Here is a 24,412-nt window from a genome sequence, read left to right as displayed (position 1 = left end):
TACAGAGGTAAAGACGGAGTTTACCCAAAAGGACTTTGTAGATGAACACATACCAATGTATCTTTCTGCGTATATAAAGTGTCCTGAATAAGCTTCTTTCTCGCCATAAGTGGGAAGCAGGCCTTATTACAAAAAATAAAAATCCAATTTCATTTTAAACTTTGTCACAAGATTATCCACATGAACGTTAAAGGACAACTTGTCATCCAACCAAATACCTATTAGTAGGTTGACACTTTTTCAACGGGTAATCAATCCACTAGATGTGACAATGCTAAAGTTCTCAATGTCCATTGAAACGCATAACAACTATACCACTTAGCTAAGAATGATGTGAATAGTCAAGTCAATAAACGTTGGTTAGTTAGTTAGATAGCAGATAGTTAATATACTGCCTGGCAAGTTCGATGTATTAGTATCCAACCAATGTTATGTAACTGCTGTAATGCTATGCGGTTCGTAAGGATAGTGTTTCTAACAAATTGTTAGCCAACATAACGTGCAACATAACTTATTTGAAAAGTCATGCCTTTATTACATTGCTCAACATTTTCTTAACATTTGCCATTAGTTAGTTCAATGAATTTGTATTCGCTCTGGTCGGACTTCGGCTGCATATTTTCCACCATTTTCTTCAAATCTGAAAGCGTTGTGAAGCCACGCCCACTTTCGGATGAATTGCATTTTGGGCCCTAAAAGTACAAAATAGTGCCCTCTGTATGTATACTCTGTATTTTGGTGAATTTAGTACAAAATCCCGGAACTTTTGGAATACTAACTATATCCATACTATGACCAATATGACCAATAAGCATACTATATACTCAAATCACGTCACAAATAGTATGGTTAGTGCGGTAAGTATGAGTATTCCAACACAGCTTTGGTAAAAGGAATAATAGAGCCATCTTGTTGGTTGTTGTTTTGTAATATGTAAATCATGTAAAATGTAGGCTACAGAGACCAGTAGCCCTTATGGAAACTTGAAAATGTAACGTTTTCAACCCATAGGAGTCAATTGTCAAATGTTCTCTGTATTCACATAAGTCAACAGCCTTGGGATGCTTCAAGACGTTTTACAGGTTGAAAGGGGGCGTATACCTGAGGAGCAGGTGGGGACAATTTAGGAACTTTATTGGAGATTTCCAAGAGAAATCTGATGAGATTGTTTTAAAAAAATGGGCACTGCATTTGTACAAGTCCAGAGTGAAAGAACAGGCTCACATATTTGCGGTGGGCGGTTAGAAAGTGACCAAATATACTAACTTTATGCCAACCAACTTCAAGAGATGTAGGTAGGCTACTACAGGCCACAGCCCCACTTTGGGGGGGAACATTAGACCAGCATCACAGAGACATTCTGGGACGGATCGAGCTCCACAGTAGATAGTCTGCATGGACTAGAGAGGGTATGGCTGCGCGAGCGAGACTATTTCATCTAGCCACAATTGTATTCCTGTTTTCGAACTACTACTCCGCCTCCCAGGCACCAGGCACCAATAAAGGAAACTCGGACAAATGCAACAATAAGGTAAACATGTTTTTTAATTTTTTTTAAATCAGGGATTTCTGAAAAAGCTGCAGATAAACGTCGTGTCATGAGCGCGCGTCAAGTTCCAAGTCTCGTAACTTGCTGAGTTCTTTTCATGTTCAGTTTGGACATTTTCTTTAAACCTAGTTGTGGAAATGCTAGGAATTATTGCTATTTATCCTAAAACATTTTGGGCGGAATTTTTTTTTTTAACAAATGAAGTGAACACTTCATGAAGACAAAGCTTTTGTTGAAAGATATGTATATTCTACTTTACCTTTTTTCCCAGTCTAGTTTACAGTGATATTTTATAATAATAGTCTATCCCAATAAACCCACGAAGGATTTACATACAACCATGTTACCAGTGGTGGGAAAAGTACCCAATTGTCTTACTTGAGTAAAAGTAAAGAACTTGTTTTTATTTATGTATAGGCAGGGGCACACTACAACGCGCAGACAATTTCCGAACGAAGTATTTGTGTTTAGTGAGTCCTCCAGGTCAGAGGCGCTAGGGATGACCAAGGATGTTCTCTTAATAAATGTGTGAATTTGACCATTTTCTTGTCCTGCTAAGCATTCAAAATGTAAAGAGTAATTTGGGTGTCAGGGAAAATTAATGGTGTAAAAAGGACATTATTTTCTTTAGGAAATGTAGTGAAGTCAAGTACAGATACTACTTAAGTAGGTGAAATGCACAACTTGCACAACAAGTCTTAACAAGTTGTGGACAGTTGGAAATGGCTATTAGTTGTATAAGGTGAAACTGTTGCAAGTGAGAAGTGGTGTGTGTGTGTCTCCGATCCACTGTCTCCAAAAAGGTGTTGACCTTAGTACAGTCCCATTTCACTGCCAATTGTCATGATAATGTTGTGACAGTAGACATGGCACAGGTGGTGTTAGGGACCTATTATTTTAGAGGGGGCATGAAGAATAATGATTAGAGAATAATCATTATGCCTATTTCTGTGTAAAAATAAATAAATAATAGTTCAAAAAGTGCAAGAAACATTCAAAGTCCTTGAAATTTTCTGGATTGACTGACTTTCATGTCTTAAAGTAATGATGCACGGTCGTTTTCTCTTTGCTTATTTGAGCTGTTCTTGCCATAATATGGACTTGGTATTTTACTAAATAGGGCTATCACAATACAACTGATTGGCTGATTGGCTGAAATGCATTTTGAAGGAAAGGAATTCCACAAATTCAATTTAACAAAAATGTATCATGTTAAAAAAATGCTTTTTAGAACTTTCTCACCGACTGCACAAACCGTCATTTTGTGATGTCAGCCAAACTATGAAACATATTCATTTGCAAGTGATGGACAGTTGAAGAATCTAACTTTTTCATAATGGATATATCTGGGAATTGCATCCTAGGTTTCAGCAGAAGTCTGGAGGAAAAATGCAATCAACACATTTATATATAACAGGTCATGTGTCCCCAATGGCATCCTATTCCCTATATAGTACCCAACTTTTGACACGGAGAAAGTAGTGCACTATAAAGGGAATAAGGTTCCATTTGGGACATAGGGCAGGTGAAATCACCCCTTTGGTTTCCTTTTATGCTTACAACCACAAAGTCCCGCCATACTACATGGGACAACGAGATAGTAGTTTGAAGAGGGTCCCTGTCGTACCTCTATGGGCCGGTTAAAATGTTTAAAAACATAGCAGAGAACTCAACACGTACTGTAACGTTTCTCTGAACTAAATTAAATCGGGGAAATGCATTAGTCTATTTTGAAGAGTACACGGTCCACACATAATGTGTATTTTGTTGGCATAAAATAAATGTTCTGATTGTAATTTGGAAGACTGCTGCCCAATTGTTTCAATGGTCTGCTGTACTTCCTATTATGTGGACAGCCATGCGATCAGAGGCAACAATAACATTGATAGCAGCAATAGCACTAATCACAATACGACTCTGTTTTCGGTTCCTTGTTGTGAATATACTCCAAAAGACAAAACCATAAAACAAGATGTCAATTTGTGTCTGATGTATGAGAAAAGACCGAATTGTGAATTCCCGGAGTGTAACCCTACATTAGTGTGTTTTGCACCCATCGTCAATGTCCCTATTATTCCTAGTCATGCCTTGATTTACAGTGTCAAAGGGATGGAAAGAAAAAGAAAGGACAATGTTTTACAATGTCTCCAGACGTACACAAACAGTGGCCTGGCCAAGTCTTTTATTGTGGTGGCCTTGGGATCTCTTACCAGCCCTGGCTTGACTGCACATGTGGGACACGTGTTTCCTTCACTTTGTCTTTGTTAATCACAAACTCTCAAAAGAAATAACCCCCTCTTGTTCTCTCTCTTCTTATGTTTGTAACATCTGGCTGCAGATGAATGATGTCGGGGAGGGAGGTGCATTTGCTTCATAGTGTTGATGGTGTTGGTGTGTGGAGGGAGAGTGAGTTTGTAAGAGGGAGAGTGTGTTTTCATGCTGAAATTTGTTCTGTGTATTTTTTTAATTTAACCTTTTGTTTAACCAGGTAGGCCAGTTGAGAGCAAGTTCTCATTTAAAACTGTGACCTGGCCAATATAAAGTAAAGCAGTGTGACACAGAGTTACACATGGAAACTGCGTGTGCGCCATGCTCGCACCTGTGTGTGTGCTTTGTGGTAACAAGGTTTAGAGTTATTCCTCTCCACCTCCTTGAGGGAGCATTGAAAACCACCCAACCAACTCGTATCCTTGGAGGCAGTTTTGTGTCTGTTCTGTGGGAAAGTTCCTGGTTGGCTAGCTCTGAATCGGGACAGAGCCATTGCCCCGGAGCTTTTCTCAGTGAGGAGGCCTGGGCCTTTCAGATGCATGACTGCCTGCCTTTGACAGGGAGGGAATCCTGCTCCCAGGGAAGAATGGCTGCTTGGCCCTGGTAAACGGGAGGTATGTTAAAAGTGAATTAAAAGTCCAGTGTGTCTGTCCACCCTACCAGGGTGCACTGCATTGTTGATGGGCTGGTCAGAAGCTAGCTTTATGAATGAACCCGTGCAAGAAATGAATAAATAATGAAATGTTCAGAGTTAGAAATAAGTTTTGCTTCTGTGTGGAATTGTTTTATCTAATTAGATTTTGTACAAACGTGCGCAGCCGAGTGCACACACACACACACACACACCCACGCACTTTCAATGACTGGCCGTGTCCGAATACCCATATTATCGTTTTAAATACTATGCGGAAAAATGTTTTATAGTATGTGAAATTTGGAAAATAGTACTCTGAATGTGTCATCTAATGCGCGATTGCGTTTGGTACAGCGCGTAAATCTATCTGATTATCAGCTGTAGTCAAACACCCAAGTCGGGAAAGACCAGTGACTTCTACTAGATCAAATGCCGAATTAGTATGCAGTTTAAGTATGTAGTACGCTAGTATGGGTATTCAGATACAGTGACTGTATAAGTCTGACAGACTGAAGTCATTACCACCAATTATCCAATCTTTCCTCTTTACCTCATCAGTGATCTGTTACCCGGGGCACTTCCTACTTCCTGCCAAAGGCTTAGAACACAGAATGAGATTATACAGTGGTCTCTTCAAAAGCTCCAGAGTCAGACATCTCTATGAAGTTACGATACAAGGTACTCGCCTGTGTTTCAATATGACCCGACTGACCAGTAATTTAATTATGACTACTGTGACACAACGGCCCAGACCCACAAAGTGAGATTACACAGTGCTCCCTTCAAATGCTAAATAAACACAAGGTACATTCCGGTGTTCATTGTTACTCCTCAGTAGTTATTTTATGACTACCACCATACAATGTGGGCAGCCATAGAGGTTAGGGTGCTCAATATAGTAGTTTGTTACCTTGTGTTGCCGTAGGAAGAGTTACTGCACTTTATGTTGTGTTGGTTTGGTTGCTCAATATCCACCATTTTAGTCGTTTTTCTTCCATGGAGTTGAACAAGTAAATATAATTTATGCATTTATTCGATTAGGGAAGAGACAAACATGTGTATGCACATTAGTTTCTATTTCGCCCTGTCTTAATCATTCTTTCACACCCCCCCTCACACAGCTTAATGTGGGCCCTCACATTTTTCAACGTGTTTTGTTTGACAAAAGGATAGATTTGGAGTGAGAGAATCTTGGATTTTTCGGCAGGTACATATGCAGGATGCTACACTCCACAGCATGGCCTTTGCTCCAGATCAAAACTCCAAACCTACAACCTAATTTTGACAAATTTAACCAGAGAAATTACTGCTTCCAAGTTTTTATTTTTGCAAGCTATAAGGAGGGTGCTCTAGTCAGCAAACAGCAGAGACCTGACAACACCATTCTAACCTGGAACTGAGCCAGATACAAATTCAATTAGCACTATGGTGTGAAGTAAAAGGTATTTGGGCCCAACAAGTGTGTCTTTGAAGTGTCCTCTGAAGCCCCTTCCTGCTGGTCAAAGACCATTCACTGGCAATTTCAACAAGAAATCTGCCTCCAGAAATAAAAGCTTCTCCCAAGTGGGTGGGACACCTACTCCCGTTCCCTGCTGCACTTCTAGGATTCTACCTGGCGATCTGATCTGTTCACCGTCTGGCCTATCTCCCCGTCTGGTACAGGTACCTCCACCACACTCACCCCTCTCACCCGAGCTTTCACTCACTTCCAGCACGCACACGCTGCTGGGGCGAGTGACTCTGAACTTACGATGCCTAGCTCCAAGATGTATGTAATGTATGTAATGTATGTAATGTATGTAATGTATGTATGTATGTATGTATGTATGGTGCCTTGCGAAAGTATTCGGCCCCCTTGAACTTTGCGACCTTTTGCCACATTTCAGGCTTCAAACATAAAGATATAAAACTGTATTTTTTTGTGAAGAATCAACAACAAGTGGGACACAATCATGAAGTGGAACGACATTTATTGGATATTTCAAACTTTTTTTAACAAATCAAAAACGGAAAAATTGGGCGTGCAAAATTATTCAGCCCCTTTACGTTCAGTGCAGCAAACTCTCTCCAGAAGTTCAGTGAGGATCTCTGAATGATCCAATGTTGCACTAAATGACTAATGATGATAAATACAATCCACCTGTGTAATCAAGTCTCCGTATAAATGCACCTGCACTGTGATAGTCTCAGAGGTCCGTTACAAGCGCAGAGAGCATCATGAAGAACAAGGAACACACCAGGCAGGTCCGAGATACTGTTGTGAAGAAGTTTAAAGCCGGATTTGGATACAAAAAGATTTCCCAAGCTTTAAACATCCCAAGGAGCACTGTGCAAGCGATAATATTGAAATGGAAGGAGTATCAGACCACTGCAAATCTACCAAGACCTGGCCATCCCTCTAAACGTTCAGCTCATACAAGAAGACTGATCAGAGATGCAGCCAAGAGGCCCATGATCACTCTGGATGAACTGCAGAGATCTACAGCTGTGGTGGGAGACTCTGTCCATAGGACAACAATCAGTCGTATATTGCACAAATCTGGCCTTTATGGAAGTGGCAAGAAGAAAGCCATTTCTTAAAGATATCCATAAAAAGTGTTGTTTAAAGTTTGCCACAAGCCACCTGGGAGACACACCAAACATGTGGAAGAAGGTCCTCTGGTCAGATGAAACCAAAATGGAACTTTTTGGCAACAATGCAAAACGTTATGTTTGGCGTAAAAGCAACACCCTGAGCACACCATCCCCACTGTCAAACATGGTGGTGGCAGCATCATGGTTTGGGCCTGCTTTTATTCAGCAGGGACAGGGAAGATGGTTAAAATTGATGGGAAGATGGATGGAGCCAAATGCAGGACCATTCTGGAAGAACACCTGATGGAGTCTGCAAAAGACCTGAGACTGGGACGGAGATTTGTCTTCCAACAAGACAATGATCCAAAACATAAAGCCAAATCTACAATGGAATGGTTCAAAAATAAACATATCCAGGTGTTAGAATGGCCAAGTCAAAGTCCAGACCTGAATCCAATCGAATCTGTGGAAAGAACTGAAAACTGCTGTTCACAAATGCTCTCCATCCAACCTCACTGAGCTCGAGCTGTTTTGCAAGGAGGAATGGGAAAAAATGTCAGTCTCTCGGTGTGCAAAACTGATAGACATACCCCAAGCGACTTACAGCTGTAATCGCAGCAAAAGGTGGCGCTACAAAGTATTAACTTAAGCGGGCTGAATAATTTTGCACGCCCAATTTTTCAGTTTTTGATTTGTTAAAGTTTGAAATATCCAATAAATGTCGTTCCACTTCATGATTGTGTCCCACTTGTTGTTGATTCTTCACAAAAAAATACAGTTTTATATCTTTATGTTTGAAGCCTGAAATGTGGCAAAAGGTCGCAAAGTTCAAGGGGGCCGAATACTTTCGCAAGGCACTGTATGTATGTATGTGTGTGTGTGTGTGCTTTAAAAAAAAAAAAAATTATTGTGCATTTTGCAATTTGTCTCATGACTCCTGCATACTTTGACTACAAACCTTCTTTACCCAACTGTGGGACAGACTGTTTGTTCCCACACTCGGGACTCTGACTCTCTCTCACTCCACCTCTCGCCGGCTTTGTATTCATGTTACCTGATGAAATTGCTGCACGTTAAACACTAGAAACTTATTACCTAAAATATGATCTTGTTTCCATCTGATGCACATTCAAATGTCATAAATCTGCACTGCAGAGCTCTCCTTGTCCTATGCCGTGCCTTGATTATATTACTGTTGATGATATCTGGAAATGGGCCAGGGTGTACATGCACATCTACTGTTGCTAGCCCCAATTCTGACTTGTGCTCTGATATCTGCTTCACTGATTTCTGCTCTTGTAAAAGCCTGTGTTTTCTGCACGTTAACACTAGAAACTTATTACCTAAAATGGATCAATTGAAAGTGTGGGTTCACGGCTCCAATCCAGATGTGTTGGTCATTACTGAGACGTGGTTAAGAGTGTTTTGGATACTGATGTTAACCTTTCTGGTTATAACCTTTTTCGACAATATGGATCTTCCAAAGGTGGGGGAGTGGCAATCTTTACCAAGGATCACCTTCAATGCAGGGTTGTCTCCACCAAGTCTGTCCCCAAACAATTTGATTTGCTGGTTTTAAGCTTTGAACTTTCTAATAGCACCCAGCAACAGTCAACAAAGAGCTGTCGTCCTCCACCAGCACTGGCCTGTACCCTACCTGCCCTAAGCTCTCTCCTGGCCCCTTTCACTAAGTCTGAATTTGTCCTGCTAGGTGACCTAAACTGGAACATGCTTAAACCACCTGACCAAGTCCTAAAGTAATGAGACTCCCTAAATCGTTCTGATTTATCACCAATCCCACAAGGTATGACTCCAACCACCCAGAAAAGGCTACTCTCCTCGACATTATCCTCACAAATAATCCTGATGAGTATCAGTCTGGTGTTTTCTTTATTGACCTTAGTGATCACTGTTTTACAGCCTGTGTTCGTAATGGCTGCTCAGTGAAATTACCTGTCCTGATTTGTCATCGACACTTGCTAAAAAACTTTAAGGAGCATGCCACCCTTCATGTACTGGCCTCTAAAATGGTATAGAATCAGCTTGATCTTCTCTGTCAAATGCTTGGACCTTTTTTATTTTATTTTCAGTGGTATTGTTAACACGTCCTCAAAGAAAATGAGAATTAAAAACAGGTTCAGCCCCTGGTTTGACCATGATCTTGCAGTTACTCTACCTCAAGAATTGCATTTGGCGAATGGCTCGGCACACGCATACTCAGGTGACTAACTCGCATTCAGGCAAATGAGAAATAAGTGCACTCAAACTATCCAGAAGGTTGAAGTTAGTTACTTTAAAGAGCAGTTCTCTCTGGGTCTAACCCCAAGAAGTTATGGAAAATGGTCAAATTCCTGGAGAAGAAACCCTCCTTCTCACAGCTGCTCATGTCCCTTAATATTGATGTGGTTGTTACTGTCAAGAAGTACATGGCTGAGCTCTTTAATCACCACTTCATTAAGTCAGGATTCCTATTTAACTCATGCCTCCTTGCCCGTCCAACATTTCCTCATCTCCCACCCCTTTTAATGCGACTATCCCCGATGCTTCTCCCTCTTTTCCCCCTGCCCCGCTACAGAGTCCGAGGTTCTAAAGGAGCTCCTTATACCCAAAAGAACATCTGGGTCAGATGGTTTAGACCCTTCTTTAAGGTTGCTGCCCCTATCATCGCCAAGCCTATCTCCAATGTTTTTAACCTGTCTCTCCTTCCTGGGGAGGTTCCCATTGCTTGGAAGGCAGCCACAGTTCATCCTTTATTTAAAAGGGGGAGAGCAAGCTGATCCTAACTGTTAATAGACCCATTTCAATTTCCCCTGTTTATCAAAAGTTTTGGAAACTTGTCAATAATCAACTGACTAGCTTTCTTGATGTCTATAGTATTCTCTCTATGCAATCTGGTTTCCACTCAGGTTATGGATGTGTCACTGCAAACTTAAATTGTCACCATTGCCATAGATTCTAAGCAATATTGTGTTGCTATTTTTGACTTGGCCAAAACTTTTGATACGTTAGACCATTCCATTCCTGTGGTCCGGCTAAGGTGAATTGATGTCTCTGAGGGGTCTTTGGCCTGGTTTGCTAACTACCTCTCTCTCAAAGAGTGCAGTGTATAAAGTCAGAATCTGCTGTCTCAGCCACTGCCTGTCACCAAGGGAGTACCCCAAGGCTCTATCCTAGGCCCCACACTCTTCTCAATTTACATCAACAACATAGCTCAGGCAGTAGGAAGCTCTCTCATCCATTTATATGCAGATCGTCTTATATTCAGCTGGCCCCTCCCTGGATTTTGTGATAAATGCTCTACAACAAAGCTTTCTCTACCCTTAACCTTGTTCTGAACACCTCCAAAACAGGTCATGTGGATTGGTAAGAATGCCCCTCTTCCCACAGGTGTTATTACTACTTCTGAGGGTTTAGAGCTTGAGGCTTGAGGTCAACCGATTAATCGGAACGGCCGATTTTTAATTAGGGCCGATTTCAAGTTTTCATAACAATCGGAAATCTGTATGTATATATATATATATTTTACACGTTTTGTTTAATATTTATTTAACTAGGCAAGTCAGTTAAGAACACATTATTATTTTCAATGATGGCCTAAAAACGGTGGGTTAACTGCCTCGTTCAGGGGCAGAACGACAGATTTTCACCTTGTCGGCTCGGGGGATCCAATCTCGCAACCTTACAGTTAACTAGTCCAACGCAATAACGACCTGCCTCTCTCTCGTTGCACTCCACAAGGAGACTGCCTGTTACGTAAATGCAGTAAGCCAAGGTAAGTTGCTAGCTAGCATTACACTTATAAAAAAACAATCATAATCACTAGTTAAATACACGTGGTTGATGATTTTACTAGATATTATCTAGCGTGTCCTGCGTTGCATATAATCTGACTGAGCATACAAGTATCTAAGTATCTGACTGAGCGGTGGTAGGCAGACACGTAAACATGAATTCAAACAGCACTCTCGTGCGTTTTGCCAGCAGCTCTTCGTTGTGCGTCAAGCATTGTGCGGTTTATGACTTCAAGCCTATCAACTCCCGAGACGAGGCTGGTGTAATCGGAGTGAAATAGCTGGCTAGTTGGCGCTCGCGAATAGCGTTTCAAACTTCACTCACTCTGAGCCTTGGGGTGGTTGTTTCCGTTGCTCTGCATGGGTAACGCTGCTTCGATGTGGTGGCTGTTGTCGTTGTGTTGCTGGTTCGAGCCCAGGGAGGAGTGAGGAGAGGGACGGAAGCTATACTGTTACACTGGCAATACTAAAGTGACTATAAGAACATTCAATAGTCAACTGTTAATTAAATACAAATGGTATAGAGTGAAATAGTCCTATAATTCCTATAATAACTACAACCTAAATCTTCTTACCTGGGAATATTGAAGACTCATGTTAAAACGAACCACCAGCTTTCATATGTTCTGAGCAAGGAACTGAAACGTTAGCTTTCTTACATGGCACATATTGCACTTTTACTTTCTTCTCCAACACTTTGTTTTTGCATTATTTAAACCAAATTGAACATGTTTCATTATTTCCTTAAGGCTAAATTGTCCAAAATGACCGATTGTCATGAAATCGGCCCTAATTAATCGGCCGTTCCGATTAATCGGTCAACCTCTAATTGAATGTCAAATCCTAATTGACTAAACACAGCTATTGTGTCACATTTGAGCAGCTGGGGGCCAGCCCTGCTCATGTCTGCTGGGTAAGACATGGGTCAGCTACTTTCTCCCCCTGTCTGCTGGGTGAAGCAGAGGAGTCAGCCTTGCTCTGCCCTTGTTTGCTACATGGATCAGGGGGTCAGCCACTCTCTGTCCCTGTCCACTGTGAATACCAAGGGGTCAGCTCTGCCTCTCTGGCCCTGTCTGCTGGTCAGGACATGGGGTTAGCAACCGTCCTTCCACAGGCACGTGTGGTGTGACTGCTAAGGTCAACTGTGCAGAAGCTCCCTAAATCCATTTAACATGGAGAGGAGGGGAGAGAAGAGACTGTGTGGTTTCAAAGCTGTAAAAGCCATCAGCTTAGCAGAGAAGCCTGACAAAGAAGTCAAGCTTTCATGGAAGGATAGGACTGTGTCTGGTAAAGTCATGAGTGTTAAAACCATGTGTTCACTTGCACTTGGCATCCCCCCTCCTGAGGGTAGTTGGGGCATTCTTCAGTGCCACAGAGATTTGTCTCTTGCGGATACCAAGGAGGCCCACATTTGTGTGTGTGTGTGATCATTCCTCCGTGTCTAAGCACCTGTTTTTGCCTTTGTGAGAAACTTGGCCCCTCCGCAGGTTAAAAACAGGCCCTGTGTTTACAAAAAATATCCTGTGAGTTCTTGCTCAGTAATGTCATAGCATATGGTAATGTTTCAGAGGGTCAGGCATGCAGGCCGGAAACAAAAGGGCTTGTGTCCCAAAATGCATCCAATTCCCTATATTTTAATGGGCTATATGCCTCTAGTCAAAAGTAGTGCACTTTGTAGGGACACTGGCATACCGGACAACGCCACAGCCAGTTATAAAACTTTTTTTAAATTTCCGCATGTACTCGGAAGCTAAGTATTTGTTTCTTGGGCTTTAAGAATGCAACTGATCAAAGTGAATCAGGCCTTGAAAAATAAATAATTTAACTGATTGCATGTAAGGGGATATCGGTAATCAAATTCCTTGGTCAAGGCTAAGACGACGCCAGCGCAGTAAGTGGAGCTCACTCATGTTCAAAAGCGCATATCAGACCGAGAGGCTGATGCTTCTTAGTTTTCTAAACTAAAAAAGGGTCTACCTATCTCCTCGCAGAAGTGACAGTTACAAGAAGGGTTAAACACGGCTTGATTTCCATAGCAACGTCAGAGAATCTGGGAAGAAGGGAGCGGTGTTGCAGAACTGCTGTATTTGAAGCATCTTTAATTGAGCATCACATTTGATTGCAACTCGAGGTAAGCAACCTGTATTCAAAATAATGCTGGGATTTTTATAGTTGATCCGAAGCAAATTATAGTTGCATGTTTCAATAGCATACACAAAGTTCTTAATGATCGCTACCTGACCTGAGACAGTTCACAATAGTTAGCTAGGTTAGCTTCTAAGTTGGCAAGTTAACAGTACCATCCGCTTTCCTCAGAACTCTGTTGCCTCCGCTTACTTCACGTCTGTGTAATAACCCACGGAAAACTTATAAGCATTGGAGGAAGCAAGGGAGTACATTTATAAGCTTGGTTTCTGTATTATGTAGCACAGTAGCACAGGTAGGCAGCTGCACAAAAACGTAAGTTGGGGGTGTGACGTTCCAATACTCTTAACAATGAATAATGATGTTTCTCATATCAAGATGAATGACTGAGCACAGAATGCATCCCTATGCGTCCTACAAAAGGAATATCATAGTAAAGAGCGTGATGTCATATCAGAATGAGTGCTTCAACCACTGCCATAGAGGAGCACAGTGACTGTCATGCTTGCGCTTTTCAGTTATGTACAAGGAGCAAGTTTCTAACCCAAACTACTCAACGGTTATGCTCCATAAAGCTCGCTGACACTGGAGCAGTGGAAACGCGTTCTCTGGAGTAATGAATCATGCTTCACCATCTGGCAGTCCAACAGACGAATCTGGGTTTGGCAGATGCCAATAGAATGCTACCTGCCCGAATGCATAGTGTTAAGTTTGGTGGAGGAGGAATAATGATCTGGGGCTGTTTTTCACGGTTCGGGTTAGGCCCCTTAGTTCCAGTGAAGGGAACTTAACGCTACAGCCTACTATTACATTCTGGACGTTTCGGTGCTTCCATCTTTGTGGCAACAGTTTGGGGAAGGCCCTTTCCTGTTTCAGCATGACAATGCCCCCGTGCACAAAGCAAGGTCAATACAGAAATGGTTTGTTGATCAGTGTGGAAGAACTTGACTGGCCTGCACAGAGTCCTGACCTCAACCACATCGAACACCTTTGGGTTGAATTGGAACGTGGACTGAGAGCCAGGCCTAATCGCCCAACATTAGTGCCTGACCTCACTAATGAATGGAAGGACATCCCAGCAATGTTCTAACATCTAGTGGAAAGCCTTTGCAGAAGAGTGGAGGCTGTTATAGCAGCAAAGGGGGGACTCCATATTAATGCCCATGATTTTGGAATGGAATGAAACAACTAAATGACCATGCATTTTTCTTCTATTGGAATATTAATGCTATGTTCCAATGGAGAACAGACAATGCCACATCCATTTGGGATATTATAACAACGAAGACATAAAAATAAAAAATTCCCCTTGGACATCAATATGTATTGCAAAAAACATGAACATAGGTGTGGGGCAAACAGTGGTGCCGTTTTCCCAAAATGCGGATTCCATCTTTAAGACGACTCAACTTATTCAACCTCCATATCCCGAATTCAGTCTGGATTTCATGTGACTCATGCCTATTCATGTTCTTACCAGTCGAGGCTGCATAGGGGAGGATGGCTCATTAATATTAACAGAGGAAATGGAATGTCTTCAAACACATGGAAATCATATGTTTTGACGTATTTGATACCATTCCAGCCATTTCCACCAGCCCGTCCTCTCCAATTAAGGTGCCACCAACCTTGTGGTTCTTACATCGTTGTGTGGATGAAATGCCAAGTGGATAATTTTTATTTATCATCTCTGCATATGAATGTGGCGGTTTAAGACATCCATGACATTGTCTTTAATGCTAGTCTGTCAGTGTGAAGAATGTATTGGGTTTTGACATGGGTCTACGGAGTGGTTTCTTGAACCAGACCCCTAGAGAGATGGAACTGGGACTCCAGTGAAGCATATACCACCCCTGGAGCATACATCCATTCATGCATGTACACACACATTTGCTTGCACACACACACACAGCCGTGAGAGAAGGGAAAAGGAGGGGAGTAAAGAACGAGTGATTAATTAGCGTTAATAGAGCTTGATGAAGGACACGGGTAATTGTCCCAGGAAAAAAGGTTGGGAATGTGAAATGGGAGCCATGTGTTGGGGTAATTAGAACCGCATGGTGGATAGGTACTGGAGAGCAGCTCAGGGAGGGAGAACTCTGATTAGTCCAGCCCTGCCCTGTTGGAGGATGGGACTGGAGTTAGGGGAAGAACCACAGCAAAACCATAGATCAGTAGCATTGAGATAGGGCTGAAATAACACCATATAGCCAGGGGAGGGTTAGAGAAAGGACTGAAACCAGCATGGGCATCTATGGTAGGGGCTGGAATAAGGATTGTATATTTTATTTGTTTATTTAACTAGTTATTATTTAACTATGTCTTATTTCAATGATGGCCTACCAAAAGGCCTCCTGCGTGGACAGCGGCTGGGATATAAAATAGAACAAAACACACATCCCAACATTTGTAGAGAGGGTCAGGGGTGGAATGATTTTTATAAGGAATTACTTTTGGTACTGAAAGCATCTACAATTTGGATCTGTCGTCAACATTCTGATGTCAAGCCAACAGAATCACATCTTCTACAGTGAAGCTCTGATTTTTAACTGTCCTATAAGAAGGACCCTTCAGGCCAACAATCTCTCAGGCATAATCTACTATGACTATTTATACTGCCTCACGGATAAATAAACACTGTTGAACCTTCCATTATTTAAACAATCCAAGTGTGAAAGTAAGTAGATGTGGCTGCTGCATGTGTTCTCCGTTGTTGTTTTGCTGTTCCTGGTGATTTGTTGGACAAACAGAGAAGGGGTTTAGCGTTTTGGGTTTGTTCGTTTATCTTTCATCAGTCCAGTTCAGCCTTGGACTTAGTCCCTCTGGGAGCTGGCTAGCTAAGAACATCATTATCTGAGCAGAACCATCAGGGCCTGGTTTCCCAAAAGTGTCTTAAGGCTACGTTCGATAGAACCTTTTGTAGGAGCAACGTTAGATTCAGAGTTTCCCAAAACCAATGTTACTAAAGTTGATCTTGAAAACGATCGTTATTTAACGACTGACTCAGACCGGTGACGGAAAAAGTACCCAATTGACCCTTCGCTAAACTCTGTGATTGTCCAATCAGAGAATTGCAACCGTAAACAATGACTTGGACCTCAGACACTTTTTGCAAAAAAATCTTCATGGCGTCTATGGGCTGCAGGCAGAAATCCTTTCTCTGCTATAAGTGAACAGAAAATTGTGAAACGGTGGGGCACATGTAAAGTCTGGTTTACAGTTTCTATCAACATGTTGCTATGACAATTGTTCATGATGTCTGTAGACAATCTACTGTCGTCTGACCTCACTTGTCATTGTAGTTTTAAAAAAGTACACTGCTCAAAAAAATAACACTTAACACTTAAACAACACAATGTAAATCCAAGTCAATCACACTTCTGTCAAATCAAACTGTCCACTTAGGAAGCAACACTGACAATAAATTTCACATGCTGTTGTGCAAGTGGAATAGACAACAGGTGGAAATTATAGGCAATTAGCAAGTCACCCCCAATAAAGGAGTGGTTCTGCAGGTGGGGACCACAGACCACTTCTCAGTTCCTGTGCTTCCTGGCTTGAATGTTGGCAGTGCTTTCCCTCTAGTGGTAGCATGAGATGGAGTCTACAACCCACACAAGTGGCTCAGGTAGTGCAGCTCATCCAGGATGGCACATCAATGCGAGCTGTGGCAAGAAGGCTTGCTGTGTCTGTCAGCGTAGTGTCCAGAACATGGAGGCGCTACCAGAAGACAGGCCAATACATCAAGAGATGTGGAGGAGGCCGTAGGAGGGCAACAACCCAGCAGCAGTACCGCTACACCCGTCTTTGTGCAAGGAGGAGCAGGAGGAGCACTGCCAGAGCCCTGCAAAATGACCTCCAGCAGGCCACAATGTGCATGTGTCTGCTCAAACGGTCAAAAACACACACTATGAGGGCCCGATGTCCACAGCCGGGGGTTGTGCTTACAGCCCAACACCGTGCAGGACGTTTGGCATTTGCCAGAGAACACCAAGATTGGCAAATTCGCCACTGGTGCCCTGTGCTCTTCACAGATGAAAGCAGGTTCACACTGAGCACGTGACAGACGTGACAGAGTTTGGAGATGCCGTGGAGAATGTTCTGCTGCCTGCAACATCCTCCAGCATGACCGGTTTGGCGGTGGGTCAGTCATGGTATGGGTGGCATTACTTTGGGGGGCCGCACAGCCCTCCATGTGCTCGCCAGAAGTAGCCTGACTGCCATTAGGTACCGAGATGAGATTCTCAGACCCCTTGTGAGACCATATGCTGGTGCGGTTGGCCCTGGGTTCCTCCTAATGCAAGACAATGCTAGACCTCATGTGGCTGGAGTGTGTCAGCAGTTCCTGCAAGAGGAAGGCATTGATGCTATGGACTGGCCCGCCCGTTCCCCAGACCTGAATCCAATTGAGCACATCTGGAACATCATGTCTCGCTCCATCCACCAACGCCACGTTGCACCACAGACTGTCCAGGAGTTGGCGGATGCTTTCGTCCAGGTCTGGGAGGAGATCCCTCAGGAGACCATCCGCCACCTCATCATGCCCAGGCGTTGTAGGGCGGTCATACAGGCACATGGAGGCCACACACACACTACTGAGCCTCATTTTTACTTGTTTTAAGGACATTACATCGAAGTTGGATCAGCCTGTAGTGTGGTTTTCCACTTTCATTTTGAGTGTGACTCCAAATCCAGACCTCCAGGGGTTGATAAATTTGATTTCCATTGATACTTTTTGTGTGATTTTGTTGTCAGCACATTCAACTATGTAAAGAAAAAAGTATTTAAATAAGAATATTTCATTCATTCAGATCTAGGATGTGTTATTTTAGTGTTCCCTTTATTTTTTTGAGCAGTGTATAAATACAAAGTCAACCTGCATGACATCAGCAGCCCAGAACTCCAGATAGAAAGTATGCTATTTTAATACCAGTAAACTACTCAGTTTAAAAAAAACAACAAGCTATGAAACTAAAAGCAATTTTCTAAATGTTTTGGTTTGTTCCTAGCTAGCTGGATAGCCAGTTAAAATAAGTACAAGAGTATAGCTGACAACATCTTCAGCTGCTTTTTAAAAATGAATTATTACAGGAAAATACACCCACAGCATTATTTACAAGGTAATGGAGAGCTTACAGAAAATGGCTCCACAATGTGACTAAATAAAAGTAGAATAACCTATCTGAGAATTTTAGAACTCCTGCATCTTGTCACGAGGATTTGGTCTGGTTGCTGTGGCAGTCCGGTAACCATGACGACATATCTTGACAGTCGCAGAGACTCGGTGGCAATATGTAATATAAGAATCGAACCCACTACCCTGGCGTTACAAGCGCCATGCTCTACCAACTGAGCTTTGTGGGCGACCTGACCAAATTCACATAAATGTGAGTTTTTGGTCTATCATTTTACTTGAAAGCAACTCTAAGAAGCGTTAGGTATGTTCTGTGTGCTATTTCTATTCATCCCGTTCCTAATTTTATTTTTATTTTTTTTGTAGTTTATTATTATTTTTTTTTACACCAGCTTGAAACAGCTGAAACAACAACATTTTTGTTTATGGAAAATATATTGAACGAAAATATAAAGTCAACAATTTCATATAAGTAAATCATTCAAATGAAATCGTTCTGCCCCTGAACAGGCAGTTAACCCACTGTTCCCAGGCCGTCATTGAAAATAAGAATTTGTTCTTAACTGACTTGCCTAGTTAAATAAAGGTAAAACATGTATTTTTAATGTATAAAACAAATATATATAAAACAGCTCTGGTGTACATTCCTGCAGTCAGGATGCCAATTGCACGCTTCCTGAACTTGAGACATCTGTGGCATTGTATTATGTGACACAACTGCACATTTTTTAAGTCTCCTTTTATTGTCCCCAGCACAAGGTGTAAATAATTGTGCTGTTTAATCAGCTTCTAGATACTCCATCCACCTGATAGATTTGGCATATCTTGGCAAAGGAGAAGTGCTCACTAACAGGGATGTAAAACACATTTCTGGAATTTATTTCAGCTCATGAAACATGGGACCAACACTTTCACATGTTGCGTTTTTATTTTTGTTCAGTGTAGATTGCACAGATTTGCAGATGGAGTAACCAAGCTCACTGCTACTGCAACATCAAACTTATTACAACTACAAGTCTACCAACACACCGACGCCTCTGATAATGTGATCCACATGACTCAGTTACATTTGCATCCACCAGGATCCATTTCTGACAGAGAAATATTTAAACTGTGTAATATCAGAGTTACTGCAAAGTCCGCTTCAATGTGGCTACCTTAAGAGAGGTGATGGGCTCATGGCAGACCAGGGGGTTCTCATTGAGAAAGGTGAGGAGGAAATTGGCCTGAGATTGAACACTCCTTCATTTGCTAAGTCCAACCTACAAATGCCAGAACCAGATGTCAAGATGACAAAGAGCAAAGCATAGGGTGCATGTGGAAAGGACAATAGCCAAAATGTAAGATTTTTTTAAAAAATATATGGTAAGATCCCTAACTACAGATTCAAAACATAAACCAGATATGGTTTGTGGTTAGTACGCTGTCCAACATCCAGCCACACATTCTTAAGAAGTAGACTCGTCCTCACACACCCATGCAGACAGACATCTGTATAGGTATTCTTCCTAACATACAGTTGAATTTAAACTCAGTTTTTCACCATTCCTGACATTTAATCCCAGTAAAAATATCTGTTTTAGGTTAGTTAGGATCACCACCTTTTTAGTTTAAGAATGTGAAATGTCCGAATAATAGTAGGTAGAATGAATTATTTCAGCTTTTTATTTATTTCATCACATTCCCAGTTGGTCAGGAGTTTACATACTCATTGAGTGTATTTGGTAGCATTGCCTTCTAAATGGTTTAACTTGGGTCAAATGTTTCAGGTAGCCTTCCACAAGCTTCCCACAATAAGTTGAGTGAATTTTGGCCCATTTCTCCTGACAGTAATGGTATAACTAAGTCAGGTTTGTAGGCCTCCTTGCTCGCACACACTTTCAGTGCTGCCCACAAATTTTCTATGGGATTGAGGTCAGGGCTTTGTAATGGCCACTCCAATACCTTGACTTTGTTGTCCTTAAGCCATTTTGCCACTACTTTGGATGTATGCTTGGGGTCATTGTCCATTTGGTAGACCCATTTGCGACAAAGCTTTAACTTCCTGAATTATGTCTTGAGATGTTGCTTCAATATATCTACATTTTTCGTCCTCATGATGTCATCTATTTTGTGAAGTGCACTAGTCCCACCTGCAGCAAAGCACCCCCACAACATGATGCTGCCACCCCTGTGCTTTACGGTTGGGATGGTGTTCTTCAGCTTGCAAGCTTCCCCCTTTTTCCTCCAAACATAATGGTCATCATGGCCAAACAGTTATATTTTTGTCTCATCAGACCAGAGGACATTTCTCCAAAAAGTACGATCTTTGTCCCCATGTGCAGTTGCAAACCGTAGTCTGGCTTTTTTTATGACAGTTTTGGAGCAGTGGCTTCTTCCTTAGTATGAAACGCATACTGTTGTACCTGTTTCCTCTTCACTAGGTCCTTTGCTGTTGTTCTGAGATTGATTTACACTTTTCGCAACATAGTATGTTCATCTCTAGGAGGCAGAATGCATCTCCTTCCTGAGCGGTATGATGGCTGTGTGGTCCCATGGTGTTTATACTTGCGTACAGATGAACGTGGTGGTGTTTGGTGGCGTTTGGAAATTGCTCCCAAGGATGAACCAGACCTCTGCCCAGACAGTCTACCATTTTTTTATTTTCTGAGGTCTTGGCTGATATCTTTTGATTTTCCCATGATGTCAAGCAGACGTGCTGAGTTTGAAGGCAGGCCTTGAAATACATCCACAGGTACCCCTCCAATAGGCTAATTGACATCATTTGAGTCAATCAGAAGCTTTTAAAGCAATGACATAATTTTCCAAGTTGTTTAAAGGCACTGTCAACTTAGTGTATGTAAACTTCTGACCCACTGGAATTGTGATACAGTGAATTATAATTGAAATATTCTGTAAACAACTGTTGGAAAAATTACTTGTCATATACACTAACGACTTGCCAAAACTATAGTTTGTTAAGAAGAAATTTGTGGAATGGTTGAAAAAGGAGTTTTAATGCCCTTCAACCTAAGTGTGTGTGTAAACTTCCGACTTCCACTGTAGCAGCATGTCCTGTCCTTGCCTCCAATCTGGCATTGAAGCAGCGACCTTCTGCACAACGGAGAGGGCACTATTTCTAGGTCTCAGGAATGCTGTAGTGATGCACGAATACGTCCATGCACTCACACATACGTCTTTTATCATTATGCAGCATTTGTAATCCTGCTGTAACGCTTGTTTGTAATATTATGTATTAGTATTATCGCTAAATATGCTTGTTTTCCATGAATTATATATATATATATATATATATATATATATATATATATATTAATGGAAAACAAGCATATTCAGCGATAATTTATATATATATTGTAAATCAAATGTTTGTTTTTAGAAGTTTCAATTGCTTTACCTGGTAGCTCAAGGCACTGCCTATTGAGTACTTTTCCTTACCTACTGCTACTTCTAATGGGGGCCTGTTAGCAACGTCAGGCACACCTACGAGCTAAATTTCTTTCAGTACGTTTGAATCTTCATCCGTTACTTCTGACACTGTCCTGAGAACATAAACATTACAAACATGGGAGGTGCACAAACATGTTCATGCATAACCTGCCGTTTCTGCTGCGAACCATGGATTTGTGCATATACAGTAAGAACCAGCCCACGTCTGAAGCACGGGTGTCTTTTTGATATGTAACAGTTGAAGATATAATGGACTCGCCTGTGTTTTATAATTTGTGGTTGAATTGGTTATTGCATGCGTTAGACGTAAACGGCGCATTCACGTGTAGCTCACCCGTCACAGTTGGAAACTGCAGTAGACAGGTCTTCTCCTCACACTCACTTTTGCCTTTGCTACCATCCCCTCTGTAAGAGGCTTGGCATTCGTCTTCTTGCCTCATGGCTTATGCCACTGTTGTGGCAAGCTTGTAGTGGAAATTTCATCTTGGGCTCTCCAGAGGTCCAAGGGTGTGGATCAGCCTGGCAACGTGTGCAGTAACCTGTGAAGTTAGCGTAGAACGGTGTGTTTGTTGGGGCGAGGCTGTTGGTGGTTTGTTAGCATAATCGCTTTCTACAGCTGATATTGTACACAACGTAGTATCAGGTTGAAAAAGCTATAGTTGGGAGACCTACCCTGCAGTGCAGGAACTATGTTGCTCCTTTATTTCATCTGCCTCTGGTCAGCTGGTGAGTTTTCTCCCTTGTACACGGGGACCGGTAGGCTTTTGCTTAGATCTTTTTAATCCTCCTGCTTGTTGTGATGTGCTCCTGCTTCATTTATTTTTTATTTGTGTGACCTATGAATCAAATCACATTTTATTTGTCACATACACATGGTTAGCAGAAGTTAATGCGAGTGTAGCGAATTGCTTCTGGTTCCGACATTGCAGTAATATCTAACAATTCACCGACAACTACCTAATACACATATCTAAAAGGGGTTATGAGAATATGTACGTGCAAATATAGGGATGAGTAATGGCCGAGCGGCATTGGCAAGGTTTAAAATATGGAGACGTTATTTAAAGTGGCATTGTTTAAAGGGACTAGTGCTCCATTTGTTAAAGTGGCCAGTTATTGGGTCTGCATGTAGGCAGCAGCCTCTGAGTTAGTGATTGCTGTTTAGCAGTTTCGATGGCCTTGAGATTGAAAAACAGCTTCTATCTCTCCGTCCCAGCTTTGATGTATTTGAACTGATCTCACCTTCTGGATGGTAGTGGTGCTTGTCCTTGATCTTTTTTTCTGATTCCTGTGACATCGGGTGTCATTGAGGACAGGTAGTTTACCCCCGGTGATGTGTTGTGCAGACCACACCCCCCTCTGGAGAGCCTTGCGGTTGAGGGCGGAGCAGTTGCCGTACCAGGCTGTGACACAGCCCGACAGGATGCTCTCGGTTGTGGATCAGTAAAAGTTAGTCAAGGTTTTGGGTGACAAGCCAAATTTCTTCAGCCTCCTGTGGTTGAAGAAGGCCAGCATCCCGGAGTCACCTCTTCACTGTTGACGTTTGAGACTTTTGTGGGTACTATTTAATGAAGCTACCAGTTTAGGACTTGAGGTGTCTGTTTCTCAAACTAAACACACTAATGTACTTGTCCTCTTGCGCAGTTGTGCACCGGGGCCTCTCACTTTTTTTCTATTCTGGTTAGAGCCAGTTTGTGCTGTTCTGTGAAGGGAGTAGTACACAGCATTGTACAAGATCTTCAGTTTCTTGGAAAATTCTCGCCTTAATTTCTCAGAACAAGAATAGACTGACGAGTTTCATAAGAAAGGGGTTTGTTTCTGTGGCCATTTTGAGCCTGTAATCGAACCCACAAATGCTGATACTCAACTTGTCTAAAGAAGGCCAGTTTTATTGCTTGTTTATCAGCTCAACAGTTTTCAGCTGTGCTAACATAATTGCAAAAGGGTTTTCTAATGATCAATTAGCCTTTTTAAAATGATAAACTTGGATTAGCTAACACAATGTGCCATTGGAACACAGGGGTGATGGGCCTCTGTATGCATATGTAGATATTCCATAAAACATCTGCCGTTTCCAGCTACAGTCATTAACAATGTCTACATTATATTTCTGATCAATTTGATGTTATTTTAATGGAAAAAGGGTGCTTTTCTTTCAAAAACAAGGACATTTCTAAGTGACCCCAAACTTTTGAACTGTAGCATACACACACACACACACAGTTGAAGTCAGAAGTTTACATACATACACCTTTGCCAAATACATTTAAAGTCAGTTTTTCACAATTCCTGCCATTTTAATCCTAGTAAAAATTCCAGTCTTAAGTCAGTTAGGATCACCACTTTATTTTAAGAATGTGAAATGCCAGAATAATATTAGTGATTTATTTAATCTTTTTAATTATTTTGTCACATTCCCAGTGGGTAAGAAGTCTACATACTACACTCAATTGGTATTTGGTAGCCTTGCCTCTAAGTTGTTTAACTTGGGACAAATGTTTCAGGTAATCTTCCACAAGCTTCCCAAAATAGGTTGGGTGAATTTTGGCGCAATCCTCTTGACAGAGCTGGTGTAACTGAGTCAGGTTTGTAGGCCTCCTTGCTCGCACACACTTAGTTCTGCCCACACATTTTCTATGGGATTGAGGTCAGGTCTTTGTGATGGCCACTCCAATACCTTGACTTTGTTGTCCTTAAGCTATTTTCCACAACTTTGAAAGTATGCTTGGGGTCATTGTCCATTTGGAAGCTTTAACTTCCTGACTGATGTCTTGATGTTGCTTCAATATATCCACCAAATTTTCTTGCCTCATGATGCCATCTATTTTGTGAAGTGCACCAGTCCCTCCTGCAGCAAAGTACTCTTA

General features: G+C 41.8%; 1 protein-coding gene across 2 annotated transcripts in view; it reads left to right on the top strand.

The window, feature by feature from the left end:
• The first annotated feature begins 1,103 nt into the window (after positions 1–1,103).
• Positions 1,104–24,412, top strand: part of LOC118399934 (interleukin-17 receptor D-like) — a 61,692-nt gene continuing 38,383 nt past the window's right edge. Inside the window, exon 1 of one of the 2 annotated variants that reach the window (XM_035796166.2) lies at positions 1,104–1,531. In XM_035796166.2, coding sequence (XP_035652059.1) covers positions 1,412–1,531 — 120 coding nt within the window. In that variant the 5' untranslated portion in view covers positions 1,104–1,411. The remainder of the gene's footprint in view (positions 1,532–24,412) is intronic. The other variant, XM_035796167.2, reaches the window with a different exon arrangement.

This window comes from Oncorhynchus keta, chromosome 21, assembly GCF_023373465.1.
Source record: "Oncorhynchus keta strain PuntledgeMale-10-30-2019 chromosome 21, Oket_V2, whole genome shotgun sequence".
In the NCBI taxonomy this organism is placed as follows: domain Eukaryota; kingdom Metazoa; phylum Chordata; class Actinopteri; order Salmoniformes; family Salmonidae; genus Oncorhynchus; species Oncorhynchus keta.
Note: the sequence above shows the minus strand (reverse complement) of the source record. Positions and strands in the feature narration are given on the sequence as shown.